This window comes from Nematolebias whitei, chromosome 22 (assembly GCF_014905685.2).
Source record: "Nematolebias whitei isolate Nwh7 chromosome 22, NemWhi1, whole genome shotgun sequence".
Taxonomy (NCBI): Eukaryota; Metazoa; Chordata; class Actinopteri; order Cyprinodontiformes; family Rivulidae; genus Nematolebias; species Nematolebias whitei.
Window position 1 is genome coordinate 26842726 of NC_056519.1, and position 16393 is coordinate 26859118.

At 40.1% G+C, this 16393-nt stretch overlaps 1 protein-coding gene across 1 annotated transcript in view; it reads right to left on the minus strand.

Annotated features, from left to right (window-relative positions):
- lamb4 (laminin, beta 4) overlaps window positions 1-16393 on the minus strand; it is a 435052-nt gene that overhangs the window by 82748 nt on the left and 335911 nt on the right. The window contains exons 12-16 of the mRNA XM_037696252.1: window positions 14909-15020; window positions 13657-13837; window positions 12474-12617; window positions 12161-12392; window positions 11808-11965 (exon numbers count right to left, since the gene is read on the minus strand). Of these exons, the coding sequence (XP_037552180.1) occupies window positions 11808-11965; window positions 12161-12392; window positions 12474-12617; window positions 13657-13837; window positions 14909-15020 (827 nt within the window). The remainder of the gene's footprint in view (window positions 1-11807; window positions 11966-12160; window positions 12393-12473; window positions 12618-13656; window positions 13838-14908; window positions 15021-16393) is intronic.

The following is a 16393-nucleotide window of genomic DNA, read 5'->3' on the forward strand; positions in this document are numbered from 1 at the left end:
ACTTTTTTTACTTCCGATCCGATCCCGATACCTAAATCTAAATATCGGCCGATACCGATCCAGTTCCGATATCATCATCATTGATTTTATATGAGCCTGTAATAATCTCCTCTCAAGTACAATTTGTACAAATATATGCATGCATGTCCAAAACGGCAACTTGAGGTAAGTTGTATTAATGTTGGATAAGTTTTAAAGTTAGAATTAAATCCTGCTAACACAAAACGTTTCTTTTTATTCCTAGTTTTAAAGTGGATATTAAATTGATTAATTTAAGTGATTGTTTAAAGTTTTTTTTTTTTTTAAATAAGGGGCAGATATAAGAATTATTTTTCTTCTTTCTGCACTCTTTTCATTCAATGTTTTCTTTTTGATGATTTTTTTTTAATTTTGTTTCTTTTAAATGAATGAATAAATGAATTAAATAAAATAAAATGTTAAATGGCTTCAAACACCTGGCATAAACCAACAGGCATGTTCCTGTTTTTAGTATTTTACATCACTTTATAATGTAGCTGTTTTTGTTTTTAATATAATTTTCAAATCATATGTTTTTTATGATTGTCTACTGTTGTACTGATAAATATCTCCTGGAGGGTAACTATATCGTGGCTGCAAGTATCAAGCTGAGAAATCCTTCGTTTTCTACAACTGATAGGGGTTGGTCATTAATTATGATGAAGTTTAGCAACTTCTCTGTAAACATTTGAGCTCCGTGTCTTCAGCGATATCTTCTTCTTGTTCAATCCAAAGCAGGCAGACTGATTTGGGGCAGCCACGCTCAGTCTGTCCCTCCTCGGAGACGGACAGACTGAGCGGGGCAGATTGGACGCGGCTGCCCGGGGTCGAGTCGCTTGTTGTGGGTTGAGCAAAGAGCAGCACCCCGCTGAAGCCACGGAGCTCGAATGTCCATCGTAAAACTAACTTTACCGTGGTTTAATGTGGAGCTATGGCTCTGCAGACACTGCACGTTGCTGTCTTGTTTTGTGGTGTTTTTAGTGTAAAATATTTCCACACAGCGGAAATGTTTAGATGAAAAGTTTGTTAGCTGTTAGCCACAGTGCTGCTAACTCAGCCCTCACGTTGTAGCTAGCTGCAAATTATGAAATGGATTTCCTGAATGTGAGGCGGGTCTTATTACTCAGGGTTCATGAGACACGCCTCTGTTCAGGAAATCCATTCCATAGTTTGAAGCCAACTTGCATCATGGATCGGAAATATCGGCAGGTGGATCAGAAAATCCGATACATAAATTATGCTGGTATCGGAGGCCGATACCGATACTGGATCGGATCGGCCCCATCCCTAGTTTCAGTAACAAAACTATCCATAAATGGGGTTTTGTTTCAGAAAAAAGGGGGTGAAAGAAAGGTACTACAGTACTTATCAACAATGATGGATAATATGGAAAAACGGCACCTCCCATGCACAACATGCAGCAGGGATTGTAAAATTTATTCAAAAACAGCACATATTGTTATGGGACACGCCCTAGTGGTATTAACCACACACAGTGTAGTGGCATATGTAAATTCTCAATGCTTTACTATGACCACTTTAAGACAACACAGGTTATCTGAAGTACTAGAAGCTCCAACATCACCTTCACACATGAAGGAATAAACATGGCGGACTGCATTTCTGAAGGAGAACCGCACCAGTGTGAAAAACTTGTGACCACACTGGAAAAAGTAAGACTGGACCTGTAAGCTGACTAACTAATTTTTCTCTAAAATTTAAGCTTCGTCCAGTTGATTTAAATGCCTGTATATAAATTTTTGTTTGTTTGTCGATGACATGCGAAGGATCCGACATGGCTGAAGGTTTAAAGCCCCATGTAAAAATTGTGATGTCATTTTTGCTGACGTTAAAATCTTTACAAGAAGCGTGCTCAGTCCGAAAGATGTTCCGGGTGTAATTGCCCGTCACTGTTTACTAGAAACGTGTTAAAACTTGGACTTTTGGAAAGCATCAAGAGATGTGGTCATGTGACAGTTCAAAGAAAACTCTACTGGGTTTTTGGGTGCCAGTGGGGAGTTTTTTGCTAACTCCTCGAAAGAAGTTGACCTCGGGTTTCTGTTTATTATAGTCTCCTTAGGTTTGTAGTTGAAAACAGACTGGTCAGCAATACATCCCTGAGCAACTTTTTTTTTGTCTCTCATGCACGAGGCTGTGCTTCTGATATGGCAGAATCCTTAAAATAAACACCTATATTTGGATGATTCCTAGAAAGAATCTAGAAGAAGAATACCTGCAGATGACCATATGGAGCTGTTATGGTTAAAGACAGAGATTGATAGCTTTTTAGAATAGGCAGTGATGGAAATGTGTTTTTATAAGTTGAGGGACAAACAAGAACCTTAGTTAGGAAGGTATAGGGAAATATAACATTATAAGTTCAAAAAAATCTTCACTAGCATATAACATAAGATTCAACTTGTCTGCTGGCCTCCTTACATATAAATGGACTGTACTTATTGTAGTGAACTAGGCCTGATGTCAAAACCTTGACCTTAGGACCATATGGGACAGAAACTGTCGATTCATTGATTTGCATCCAGAAATACAGGTTGACCCATCCTGAGACTTTCTTTCTTGAATTAATCAAGTAAAAGAAGACTACTTTCTATTATCATTACCATTTTTCAAATGTTTGATAATCAAATTGTGTTAGTTCAAACAATGTTTAAATGTTGAAGTGAACTACTCATTTTTATTAACTGTGAAACAGTAATAATGATTCTTAATCCTCATTCAAAGAAGAAATCAGGTTAATGATGCATTGTCTGATTTTCTGTCTTCAATGAGCGAGGTGGTGTAAGTTGTTCAAAGTTCAAGTTTCGGTCAACTGCAAGTTTACTGAAAAAGAAATGTCATGTTTAACTTTTACAGCAAGATACTGGAGAAGTGGCTCCACGAAGTCTGAATTCTTCATAACAATCTTTTGTCTGTTCTTAAACAATCTTAATCTTTTTCCTTGACTTTTCATAACACCTTACATCACAAAACACACCTCTGTTTTGGTCCATCGACCAATCAGAAAGTTCTCAAATGAACCGGAAGTGAGCTTCTTTAAATGTTGGCACTTCCTAGTTCAACCTAGCTTTGAAGCAGTAAATCTGATGGAGAGTTCTGCAAGAGGTTCCACCTCCAGTTGGAGTCGGGTGGAGAGTTTGCAGCTCCAGTCGTTTGGGAGTAGGTGAAGAAGTTCTGCAGGAGCTGGAGCAGTTCTGCAGTTCTGAAACTCAGCAGTTCCAGAGTTCATGAAGGCTGGAATTCAGGATGCTGTTGAAAAGAGAATCAAACTGAAGAGAAAAGATTTGGGAATTATGAAAGTCTGGCCTGGATGATCTCATGACTCCGGAGGTTTAGCTGTTCTTACGGAGACGCTGAAAAGTGGCTCGAAGTGGAACTTTACGCCGGAACTGAGATATCTTCAGAAAGGTAAAAGTCGATCTTCACCAAAGTGTACCGTTGGGATAAGTTGGTCCAAAGGAGCGTGCAGGTTCTGGTTAAAACAGACAAATTCCCTCACACATCTCTCTGTAGATAAACTTCATCTTTCCATCTTTAAAATTCTTCTATCTGCTAAAAATTATTACAGATATCTTTAGAAATGTCTGAAGCAAAGTTTTCCAATCACCTCCGTGTGGTTGACGTCTGCTGTATTATTGGAAGTGAGAACAATCGCCGCATTGTTCACTTCCTGTAAACTGATTAATAAGCTGTCGTTATTTTCAATTTTTGCCAATTAATGTAAATGTGTGATGTGTTAAACTTGATTCTGTTAATAAATGACCCACTGTCTTGGTGAGTCAAAGATAATTAACGTCTCACGTCCACATTTTATTAAATTCAGGTGCACGTCATTATACAGTCCAGAAAAATGAAAGAATCCGTTTTAACAGTATGAATATATGACAGCATATGTTCTACTACATTATATAGCGCCTTTCTATTTTATCAAGACACTCAAAGCGCTTTACAACACAATCTATGCCTCATTTACCCATTCATACAGCACTCTACTATATCTCTACAAAGCTAATTGAACAAATCATTCTAAAGAGAATAATCAGAGCTCTAGATCACATTCATACACCGATGGGACACATATCGGAGGCAACGAGGGGTTCAGTGTCTTGCCCAGGGACAATTCGACTTGTGACTGCTGGTGGATTCGAACCCCCAACTCTTGCATTGGAGGACGACTGCTCTAACCACTCAGCCACAGCCGTCCCATAGAGATAGCCGCCCCAGATAGAAAATTTTACTAATTGGCTTTTATGTATGTGAATGTTTCTGTAAAGTACCCTGAGACAAATTTGTTGTTATTTGGCGCTATATAAATAAACCGAATAGAATTGAATAAATGCCATGTATATATGTCGCATGAATGATGTTGGAGTGTGAGTGAGTATCTGCTGTATGAATGATAGTGTGTGTTTGTTAATGTATAACTAATATGGGTTACTTTACAGATGTATAAGATTGAAAATTGATAACTTTAGCAGCCATCTAATACAAGGTCACTTAATGACAGGAAATGTACACAGATTTATAGAACCAAAGGCGGAGGAAAAAAATCATCACATCAAGCATATAATTGGTAAGTGACCTTTTTATATTAACATACATTTATTTAAATAACTTTTCAAGACCAACAGTTACAGTTCAAACTGGCAGCCCAGATGGAAAACAGAAATCTCCGCACTCAAGTTGATAAAAAAAGGGGAATCCCTGCAGTGTTCTGGTCCTGATCTTACTTCTTCCAGTAGTATGTGCAGATTTTTGCATATCCAACTATGGGGGCATCGAGCTGAATTACATCTTGGACAAGGCAACCACCTTCCAGTTTGACCTGTGCAGTGTCACAGCGTGTGGAGAACACCAGGCCAGCTGGAGAGGGGTGAGAACCCCTTACAAGAATGGTTTTCTAACATGTTTGGTAAATGAAAAACGTTAATAATCTCTCTGTTAGTGTCTGTGGCTACATTTTTAGGGATCATGGTGGTCTATGGCTGTTGCTGTGTGCCCTGTTGCCGTTCACTGGTGGTCAGATTCATCACCTCTACAATCGAGAAAGGTGGCAGTGAGCCCCCCCCCCCCGCTTACCAAATGTACAGCCAGGGACGAGACATGGAACTATCCTTAGTGGCCATCGCACCGGTACTGGAAGAGGCTGACTGCTCCTGCCAGCTTTAAAGTTGCCTGTTTTGCTAAAATGCTGCATTGTGTGTTTACCAAGAAAGATGAGGGAAAGTTTCTTTTCCTATACAGGTGGGGTCTGGGTCAGAAATGACCACGTCACAGAGGTGTGAGATGATGTCCTGCTTTCCTCCTTAAAATGAACAGCTGCTTCAAGGGGTCTTCCAGGACATGCAGAGCTACAGCTATTCAGGGATGGCTAGTTACGAGTAATGGTCGCTTTCAGAGACCAAAAGGGGGAAAATCAAAGAGGCTCTTATCTGCTGTGCTGTATTGCTCGATGTATCACAACTGTATCTTGTCCTTTATCTGTATCTGCTTGGCTTTTGGATCTGCTTGCCTTTTGGTATCAACAAATACAGATTGAACTAAGTCAGAGAATGTATTTGAGTTTTTTGTGTACGGGACATGAACTAACAGGGAGCTGCTGGTTTGTGTCCCACCTGATGGCAAGATCACCAGTAAACTGGAACGGCAGAAGAAAATAATAAAACAACTCCATAAAAGGATTTCCAGGAAATTTAGACATCAGTTTGAACTACTTTAGACAAAGAACTGTAAGAATGTGTGACACGTCTCTGGGTGGAGCTTTGGTGTTTAAATACAGAAGGAACTAGAGCTCCCGTCTTTCACGTCTTGGGTTTTTGTTGTATCTCTGTTGCTTTGGGGGAAGAGCGTCTCCTTTCAGCTGAAAGCTTTACTAAATGTTGGTAACACTTTTTAATTTGAATCTTTCTGACTGATTATTGTGTCTTTTCTCCATGTATCTCAGAACCACTGAAAGGAACAGGTGAATAGACTGAAAAGTCTGAGCTGTTGTGTAGATTTTTCTCGACACATGCTCAATAATCCAGGTAAAAAAATCCAAAAAAGTTAAATCTGGTCCTCTAGACATTCAAAAAACAAAACAAGACAAAACAACAAAAAATGTAGAAACGTTTCGTCTTTCATCTGAAAGTCTTCCTCAGTCTGAGGTGTTGTATTCAGCTCAGTCTTTTAAATGGCACCTTCTCAGAGTGCATCAACCAGTTTTGCTGCTGACAACCAAAACCAGCTGCTCACATGATCAAGAAGGACCATCAGCCTAACAATGGGTCATTAGCACACTGATGGCAGTTTACTATACACAGAGTGCTGAGTGATACTAGCAATAACAGCATTGTAAGAGGGGGACAGTTGAACCCGGAGGCCTCCACCCCTGTTTAATGATGGACGATTTCTTTTCACAAAAATGTCCTCCTTTACTCCTCTCTCAAACCATCGTTCCTCTCTATCCAGGATGTGAACATCTTCATCCCTGAAAGAGTGACCGCTGGCCTGGAGATGAGTGTAGACTGCAGAGTCCTGGCCTGATGATGTTGATCTTCTGTGCTGGGCCATCCTTTTGGCCAGTGGCTGTTTTGTTTCCCCGATGTAAGACTGATCACAGCCCTCCTGACACTGAACAGCATACACAACATTACTCTGTTTGTGCTGGGGGACTGGATCTTTGGGATGAACCAGTCTTTGCCGTAATGTATTTTGGGGTTTAAAAGCCACTGGGACGTTATGTTTAGAAAATAAACGTCTCAGTTTCTCTGATACTCCCTCAACATATGGAATGACCACTGGTCTGGGTCTGGGTTCCTCCTTTTCACCTGATGGCTGACTGGAGTCCTGTTTGGGTTTCTTCTCTGCTCCCAGGAATGCCCAGTTAGGATATCCACATTGCTCTAGAGCCTGTCTTGTGTGAGATTTCTCCTTCTGCCTGGCTCCTGAGTTAGTGGGGACGCTGTCTGCTCTGTGGTACAGAGTCCTGATGACTCCTAACTTGTGCTCCAAAGGGTGATGGGAGTCAAACTGCAAATACTGGTCTGTGTGGGTGGGTTTGCGGTACATCTCAGTTTGCAAATGTCCTCTATCAGAGACTGAGACCTCACAGTCCAAGAAAGCCAACCTGAAATTTTTTACATCTCGTGTGTATTTGATGTATATATCCACAGAGTTGATGTGGTCAGTAAAATGTTGGGCTTCCTGAGATTTAATTTTAACCCAGGTGTCATCAACATACCTGAACCAATGACTCGGTGGTGTCCCTGAAAGGGATGCCAAGGCTCTCTTTTTACCTCCTCCATGTACAGGTTGGCAACAATAGGAGAAACTGGAGACCACATAGCACACCCATGTTTCTGACATAATATTGCTCCCCATATGTGAAGTAAGTTGACTGCAGCCACAGTTTCAAGAGTTGACACAGTAGCTCTGTGGAAAGAGTGGTCCTTTCACAGTGGGGTCTGATTTTAACCTTAAACTGACCACATCATCGATAGGAATGCACATGAAAAGTGATGTGACATCAAAAGAGACCATCAAACCAAACTGGTTGATCCTCTTTGAGAGTGTGTTGGTTATAAGCCTGAGTTTGCGTGCAGCACCTCAGACTAAAGAAGCATTTTGGACAAAAGACAAAATATTTAAATAAAGAAAAATCCGACCAGATGATCTGACTCAACCATGTTAGATTACTCTATATTCCCATCACACTCTGCTCCTTTGTTAGAATATTAAATGGTAAATGGACTATACTTATATAGCACCTTTCTATCTTATCAAGATACCCAAAGCTCTTTACACTAGAATCTGTGCCCTCATTTACTCATTCATAAAGCACTCTACTATATATATATACAAAGATTAATTAGCGTTTTATCACATTAATACACCGATGAGACACACATTTGAGTCAATGAGGGGTTCAGTGTCTTGCCCAGGGACACTTCAGCATGTGACAACTGGCGGAGTCGAACCCCCAACTCTTACATTGGAGGACAACTGCTCTAACTATTCAGCCACAGCTGCCCCATATTACCATTCCCATTTTTAACAAGCACAATCAGTTGCACATCTTTTCAAGCCTTATCTCTTTGTCTTGCTAACTGATAAAAGCCCTTCTCACCCTTTTTAGTATCCAACATCCTATAGAACTCATCAAACACCTTCTGCTTTGCATTTGCTCCTCTCATTTTGCTCTGTGTTGCATCCTTATATTCCTTTCTACTTTTGTCGGTCCTTTAATTGTCCCAATTTCTTCTTGGCTAACCTCTTATTCCAAATAACTTCCAGTTTCTTCCTTATAATATTTTCTCTATCCAGATGACCCAACGAGTGCCTTCCTACCTGTTTCTCTAATTACTGTTGTTCCAGTAGCCCAGTCAACTGGAAGCTCTTTCTAACCATCCAGAACATTTAACAGCTCCTCTCTGAACTGCTCACAACATTTTTCTTTCCTCAGCTTCCACCATTTAGTCTTCTTCTCTGATTTTACTCCTTCTCTCTTCTTCAAAACAACATTCATTCTACACACAACCATTCTGTGCTGTTTTGCCACACCCTACCCTGCCACAACCTTACAGTCCCCAATCTCCCTCAGGTTTCCTCTTCTACACAGAATGTAGTCGACTTGCGCACTCCTGCCTCCACTTATAGGTAACTCTATGTTCCTCCCTCTTTTGGAAATAAATGTTGACTACAGCTATTTTCATCCTCTTAGCAAATTTTTCCACCATCTGTCCTTCCTGGTTTCTTTACTTGACACCAAATCTGCCCACCACTTCCTTAACTCCTCTGTTTCCTTCACCAACACGCCCATTCAGGTTTGATCACCACCCACTCCTCCATGGGAATACTCTCTTTCACTTCATCTAGAGCCTTCCTAAATGTATACTTCTCCTCTACCTCACAACCAACTGCAGCATAACCACAGACAGCATTTAGCATCAGACCTTCTCATCATCAGACTTACCTTCAGACACATAACCCTATCTCACACTCTTTTCACCTCTACTACATTCTTTACTAATTCCTCCTAAGGGCCACCCCTACTCCATTTATCTTTTTTCCCCACACCATTAAACCTTGCTCCACTGGTGTCGAGCCTTGCTACCCTTCCATTTGGTTTCTTGCACACATATATCTCCCTTCCTTCTCTGTATCATGTTAGCCAGCTCTTTACCTTTGCCTGTCAATTGTCCCCACATTTAGAGTTGCCACCCTCAGTCCTACACTCTTGACTTTTCTACTCTTTCTCTGTCCCCTCAAATGTTTGCCTCCTGGTGGTTTTTGATGAACATTAGCACAATTTCCGGTGGCACCTTGTCTGTTAACAGCACTGGTGGCAGTCGTTGTTAACCCGGGCCTCAACAAATACGGTATGGTGACGTTTAGATGAACTTGCATGTTAGTTTTGGCAAAAGTGTTATGTCAGATGCTCATCTTGACACAATCCTCCCCGGACCTGGGCTTGGGACCAGGACAAGAAATACATTGGCTTGTGCTCCCTAGTGGCTGGTTTTGCCTAAGCTCCATCCATATTCTATACCCAATTCTCCTTTCTGGGTCATGGGGCAGCAGGTGGCTTTCTTCAGCGGTCACAGTCCAAGAGGTAGGGTACACCCTGTACAGGTCTCCAGTCCATCACAGAGATGCAAAGACAAACAAGACAGACCGCCATCCACATTCTGACTCACACCTAGGGACAATTTTGAGTTACTAATTAACCTGATGTGCATGTTTTTAGTCAGTAGGAGAAAATTAGGGTACCCATGTATGCAATGGGTGAACATGCAAACTCCATACAGAAAGGCCCCAGGCCAGAAGGCGATTCTGCAACTTACTCACAATGAGGTCACAACTCTAACCACTGCACCACCATGCCACCCTACCTGAGCTCCTAAAAAACCTATACTTACAGCCCAACATTTTTCAGTCAGGTCATCTGGATCGAAGGTGTAACGTTTCAGCACCAAAAAAAAAAAAAAAAAAGAAACTGTCCAGATGACCTGACTGAAAAATGTTGGATTGTCTACCTGGATTATTGAGCATGGACTTTGTTATACTTATAGTCCTACAAAACCTGTACCTGACCTCCTATCCTAAAAAGCCAACTTTGCTCCTAAGGTACTTGTACCTGGGGAAAAAAAAACTGAAATTCTATGGAACAATTATTAGTGCCTACAGAACCTGTACTTCTGTTCCTACAGATTTCTGGGCCTTTGTTAATACATAACCTTCTCCTGATCTACTACCTGTAGTGAACTTAACCTGATGTAGTGAACTTAACCTGAGGTCAAAACCCTTGACCTTAAGAACCTTGTGGGACAGAAACTGTCATTTCATTGATCTGCATCCAGAAATACAGTTTGACCCATCCTGAGACTTTCTTTCTTGAATTAATCAAGTGGAAAAGACAATTCTCTATGATCATTACTATTTTACAAATGTTTGATAATCAAATTGTGTTAGTTCAAACAATGTTTACAGGTTGAAGAGAACTACTCATTTTTATTTACATAAACAGTAAGTAATGATTTTTATTCCTCATTCAAAGAAGAAATCAGGTTAATATGCATTTCTTGATTTTCTGTCTTCAATGAGCAAGTTTGTAAGTGTGTGTCAAAGTTCGAGGTTCGGTCAACTAAAAAGTTTACTGAAAAGAAATGTCATGTTTAACTTTCACAGCAGATACTAGGTGAATTGACTCCACGAAGTCTGAAGTTCTCCAACAATCTTTCTGTCTGTTTTAAACAATCTTAATCTCTATCCTTGACTTTCCATAACACCTTACATCACAAACCACACCTCTGTTCTGGTCTATCCACCAATCAAAAAGCTCTCAAATGAACCGGGAGTCGAACCCATTTAAATGTGGCAACTTCCCAGTTCTCTGTGTGTGTCGAGATGAGACGAGACAAGATGAGAAGAGCTTGAAAGAGTGGGAGACAAAGAGTTCAGAGTTCTTGGATGCAAACGCAGGCATTCAAGCTGATCCAGAGACGATGTTGGGAATTATAACTTCTGTTTGGATAACCTCACACGACTCCTAAGGGTTCTTAGCTGTCCTCACGGAGACGCTGAAAAGAGTCAAAAGGAGAACTCTACACCGACGCTGATTCTATCATCTGCCAGGTAAAAGTTCTATTTCGACCAAGCGTACCGTTGGCCAAGCTGATTTTCCAAAGAGCGTGTTGTTCTGGTACTACAGATAAATTCCCTCACACATCTCTCTGTAAGATAAATCTCCATTTTCCATCTTTAAACTCTCCTTTCTGCTAGAAAATTAATCCAGATGTTTTCATTAATGTCTGTGGTGATGCAACGGAAAATCATGGCCGTATGGTTTTCCTGATTGTAAAACTGATTAATTGATGTCTGTCGTTTTAGCTGAAAAGTGAAAACAATCGCCGTATTGTTCTCACTTCCTGTAAAACTATGCTGTTATTTTCATATTTTGCCAAATTAATGTAAATGTTGATGTTAAACTTTGATTCTGTAAATAAATGACCGCATTCATTTTGATGGGTCAAAGATAAATAACGTCTCTCGTTACATTTCTGTTAAATTCAATGCACGACATTTACACAGTCCAGAAAAATGAAGAACCCGTTAAATGTATGAATATATCTCAGCATATGTCATACTATATACCAAACCTCTAGTTGAACTTTTACAGTACTCGTACCCAAAGTCCCATAAAACATGAAACAGAACTTGTACCCAAGCTCATAAAGCACCTGTGTTTAGAGTTCCTTACAGATCAGGTGATACACATAGTCATATCTTACCTGTGTGCCCCTCCTGGCAGTAACATTTCACTCTGAGTGATTGTGTATCGTGTTGACAGGAAGTAGCAAAATATCGTCCACTGCTCAGAACGTCTGGGCACAGGCAAGGCTGACAAGACTTTCTGGTGACGGGGCTGCCATAGTAGCCATTCTCACACCTACAGTAGCAACACAGGTGAATCATCACAACCAGATTATATGCATTTTGAAGCATCATTAACAGGAAGTTAATAGGCTGTTTCAAGTTACAAGCCCTTCCAAAACCTTTAGCACCACTAATTAACAGATAAAATAAAACACACAAAATAAAGGTGATCAATAAAAACTGTCTGAATGTTGTTTCTGTGTGCAACCTGTCACAATTTGGTCCTGTGGCGTGGTCCCTGCAGTTCTGACACTCTCCTGTCTCTCCATCGCACATCTCTGACAAGTTGTTACATTCACATGGTTGACACAGTGGGAAACCCCAGAACCCAGGCTGACAGCGATCACAGCGTTGGCCCATTGCATGTGGTTGACATGCACACTGACCACTTTGTTGATCACACATCTCTGACACTGAGCCTTGAGGATCACATTCACATCCTGCAACAACAAACACATTTTTACTGATAGTCTTTCTCCCTGACGTTGTTGAGAAGTTTCAAATCAGTGCATTGCTCTTACTTTTACAGCCTTCAGGTCCGAGTCCAAACGTCAGAGGTGCACAGGAATCACAGCACCGACCAATCACATTAGGTTTACATTCACAGAACCCACCCAGCTTACTGCAAGCTGGTCCAAGAGAACCAATGGCATTGCATCTGCAAGCTGACACCCAAAGAAACAGTAAATGTTGGTAAGTGTGAATCACTTTTTCTCTGTGATCTGAAATGGTGAATAACAGTGTTTTGGAATCTCTCAAGATTTATTTCACTTACATTTACAAATCAAAAACATGTAAATATTTGGACACTGACTCTAACTGCCAGTCATGTCTCTTTGTCATGTTTTTGCCACCACTGGCATCCATTTTGCTCTGTAGGAGGCAGTTCAGGCTTGTTGTTACAAATCAGTTCCAGGTGATTTGACTGCAAGTGGTCAGCTCTGTCTCTGCAGTTCAGACTAGGTGGTAAATTGTAAACCTCAAAAGCATTTTGCGATTGGATGTCAGTCAACAGTGCTGTGTGCAGGTACACATATTCATGTTACACAGAGGGCTGCCAGGTGTGACAGCGCAGATGTTAAGAGCCAGTTCGAAATCAGTTCAAGATTTGATCTTCTTTCTTAGTGTTTGCTAAGCATAAGCCCAAGTTAGCTCTCCTAATATCCAATGAAAATGCAGTGTAATGTCTGAAAGTTAAAAAAAAATAACAACAAACGTTTAATATGGAAGTCGATGAAAACTGTCCGGAGTGAGAGTTGTGCTGTGGAGTGAAAAGGAGAAAGTGTACTCATCCAACTCCAGTGAATCTTAAGATAAATAGACATACAGTAATTGTTTTGACTTTTCACTCGCTGATGCATTCTCATTTGACTTAGACCAAAAACATGCATGTTAGGCTGATGCCTTCGGGCCCAGGCCTCCCTTGCGAAAGAGATCAGTGATCTCAGTGGGATTTGTCTGGATAAATAAAAGTTAATAAATAATAAAAATACATCTTATCTCATTCTCTAAGTAAAAGTGATGTGTTGGGGTGTCTAAACATATAATTTTTTTATACTAGTGCACCTCACACAAATTAACTTGTAGTTTGTATTGTTTATTTTACTTAATTTAAAATATTTTAATAAAAAAGTAGTTTAATTTTATTCACTTAGTGCAATATGTCTAATACAGTACATGTTGGGAATAGACCTGACTGCTTACCAATGGCTCCATTGTGTATTTGTGCTGACAGATTCTTGATTAAGCCTTCACATATTTTTTGAGTTGATTTTTGAGAACCAGGACTGGCAGTCAATCCAATGCAGCGAAAAAGATGGAAAGAGTCTACTTTCTTCTGGGAGCAGAAGTCCTGAACTGACTCGGTGCTCTGGATCAGTCCCATCTAAGAAACAATATACAGGAATAATGACAATAAATGGGGTTAGTTTTGACCAAACATAGGTTAACACAAAACTTGTTTGACAAACTAAAAAGCAGTGGCAGCTGATCCATAGGGACAGGTGGAGCAGAGACCCACCTAAAATAAGATGTTGCTCAAGGTTAGCCCAGCCAAGCTCACACATGAGGTCTTAAACACATTCATGGCAGCGGTATCAGCTATTGTTATTACTCACCTGTTGGTTAATGTATCCACAGACCCAGACTTTCCCTTCATCCTAACACCAGCAACACTTCTCACACAAAGGATCAGCCCTTCCTTCTTCCCAAGGGATTTTTGATGATAAGGATCTATTTAGCAAGCAGTGGAGATAGGTGCCAACACTTTTTGGCATTGTTGGAGAACAGACAACCTTCCTGCCTTACAAAAATCTTGAAGATGGAACAAGGCAGAATGCAATCTTCAGGAGGGTGATGTGATTTTTAGAGACCATCAGACCAAGAGGAATGATTGGCCCATGGGCATCATAGTCAAGTCATTTCAATTTATTAGTCTGTTTTTCAAAAGACACAATCTCGACCCATGGGAGGGAGAAAAAAATGCAAAAACATTGTAGATGCACACACATAAAAACAACAACAATAAATTAAATATTAAGCATTACAGTATATGTCCTTTTCTGTCAACAGAAGATGCAATTTGTAAAAATGTTCAGGAAATAATGTCCGCCCTCTAATATTTTTGCTCAGGAGCTGCCACAGCTAAAAAGGTTCATTCAAACTTGTTTTTTTTCTTCTATATTTGATGTCTACCTAGTATCAGCACTCTTAATGATGGATTTATGCACACTTGCACACAATTTTTGCAAGGTTAAGATACTCAAAATTGATTGAATTAATTGTGATCAGCTCTGCTAGGACAGAAAAACCCAGAGTACATTAACTCAGAGTTTACGGAGAAACTCAGTTTGTTGAACCTCCCTTGAAGCTACCTGCTTGCTGGCAACATTTCAGGAATCTAGTGACATAATGAGAATACATTTAGTTTTAGATAATCAAAATGAAAATTCCCCACCGAGTCTATCAGGATGTGCAAACTGTCAGATCCTGGCTGTTTATGAAAAATAATCTTCACCAAATAATGACCTCCTGCATTCAGACAAATCCCAGAGTCCAGAATACTTAATCTGTAAAAAGAAAAAAAAAAGTGTTGATTAAATAAAGTTACTGAATCACAGATACGCACCTAATCATTACTTTCTGAAAGTTTCTTTACTATCTATCCAGTAGTTATTGCAATATTTTGCTAACATACAAACTGTGTGGACTCTAACACTTATTGCTAACGTTTTTAGCCAAGATTAGTGCAACGAATAACAATTGATATATGTGTTATGAAGGACTGTCAGCTAAAACCAGATCTAATTTTATGACTATATATGTAAAATTGTGTAAATAATAGACATTTTTGTGGTATCTATAAGAGCTCACCTGATACATTGGTAGAGACAATATTTAAGGCCGATATAGGCATTTGGGGTTCTATTAACAATTTCTTGTGGGATCAATAAAGTTCTAGCTTATCTTATCGTATCGTATCTTATCGTATCGTATCTTATCTTATCTTATCTTATCTTAGCATAGCTTATCTTATCGGTATCAGTGATAATTGTTCCATTATGCGCCGATATAAACACTTCAAATTTTCACCATTAAAATGCTGGAACCAGCTGTAATTGCACAACATATTCAGCAGAGGGCGCATGAAGACTACTTTCAAGTCATGGTCATTCATTTTAAGTTTCACTTTTGATGTTCAGCACAGATGAAGCAGGGAACAATACTATGTAGCATATTTTGTTGACCAGAGCATGGTAAGTTTATTTTAACTGATATGTAAAACAAATCAACACTAATAAATTCATATCCTGATGCATGCTCAATAATCCTGGTAGAAAAATCTAAAAAAGTTAAATCTGGTCCTCTGGACATTCAAAAAAAACAACAAAACAAAGCAAATCAACAAAAAATTGTAGAAACGTTTTGTCTCTCATCCGAGAGACTTCCTCAGTCTGAGGAGCTGTATTCAGCTCAGTCTCTTAAATAGCACCTTCTCAGAGTGGATCAACCAGTTTTGCTGCTGACAACCAAAACCAGCTGATCACATGCTCAAGAAGGACCATCAGCCTAACAATGGGTCATTAGCACACTGATGGCTGTTTACTACTCACCGAGGGCTGAGTGATACTAGCAATCACAGCATTGTAAGAGGGGGCCAGTTGAACCCGGAGGCCTCCACCCCTGTTTAATGATGGACGATTTCTTTTCACAAAGATGGCCTCCTTTACTCCTCTCTCAAACCATCGTTCCTCTCTGTCCAGGATGTGAACATCTTCATCCCTGAAAGAGTGACCGCTGGCCTGGAGATGAGTGTAGACCGCAGAGTCCTGGCCTGATGATGTTGATCTTCTGTGCTGGGCCATCCTTTTGGCCAGTGGCTGTTTTGTTTCCCCGATGTAAGACTGATCACAGCCCTCCTGACACTGAACAGCATACACAA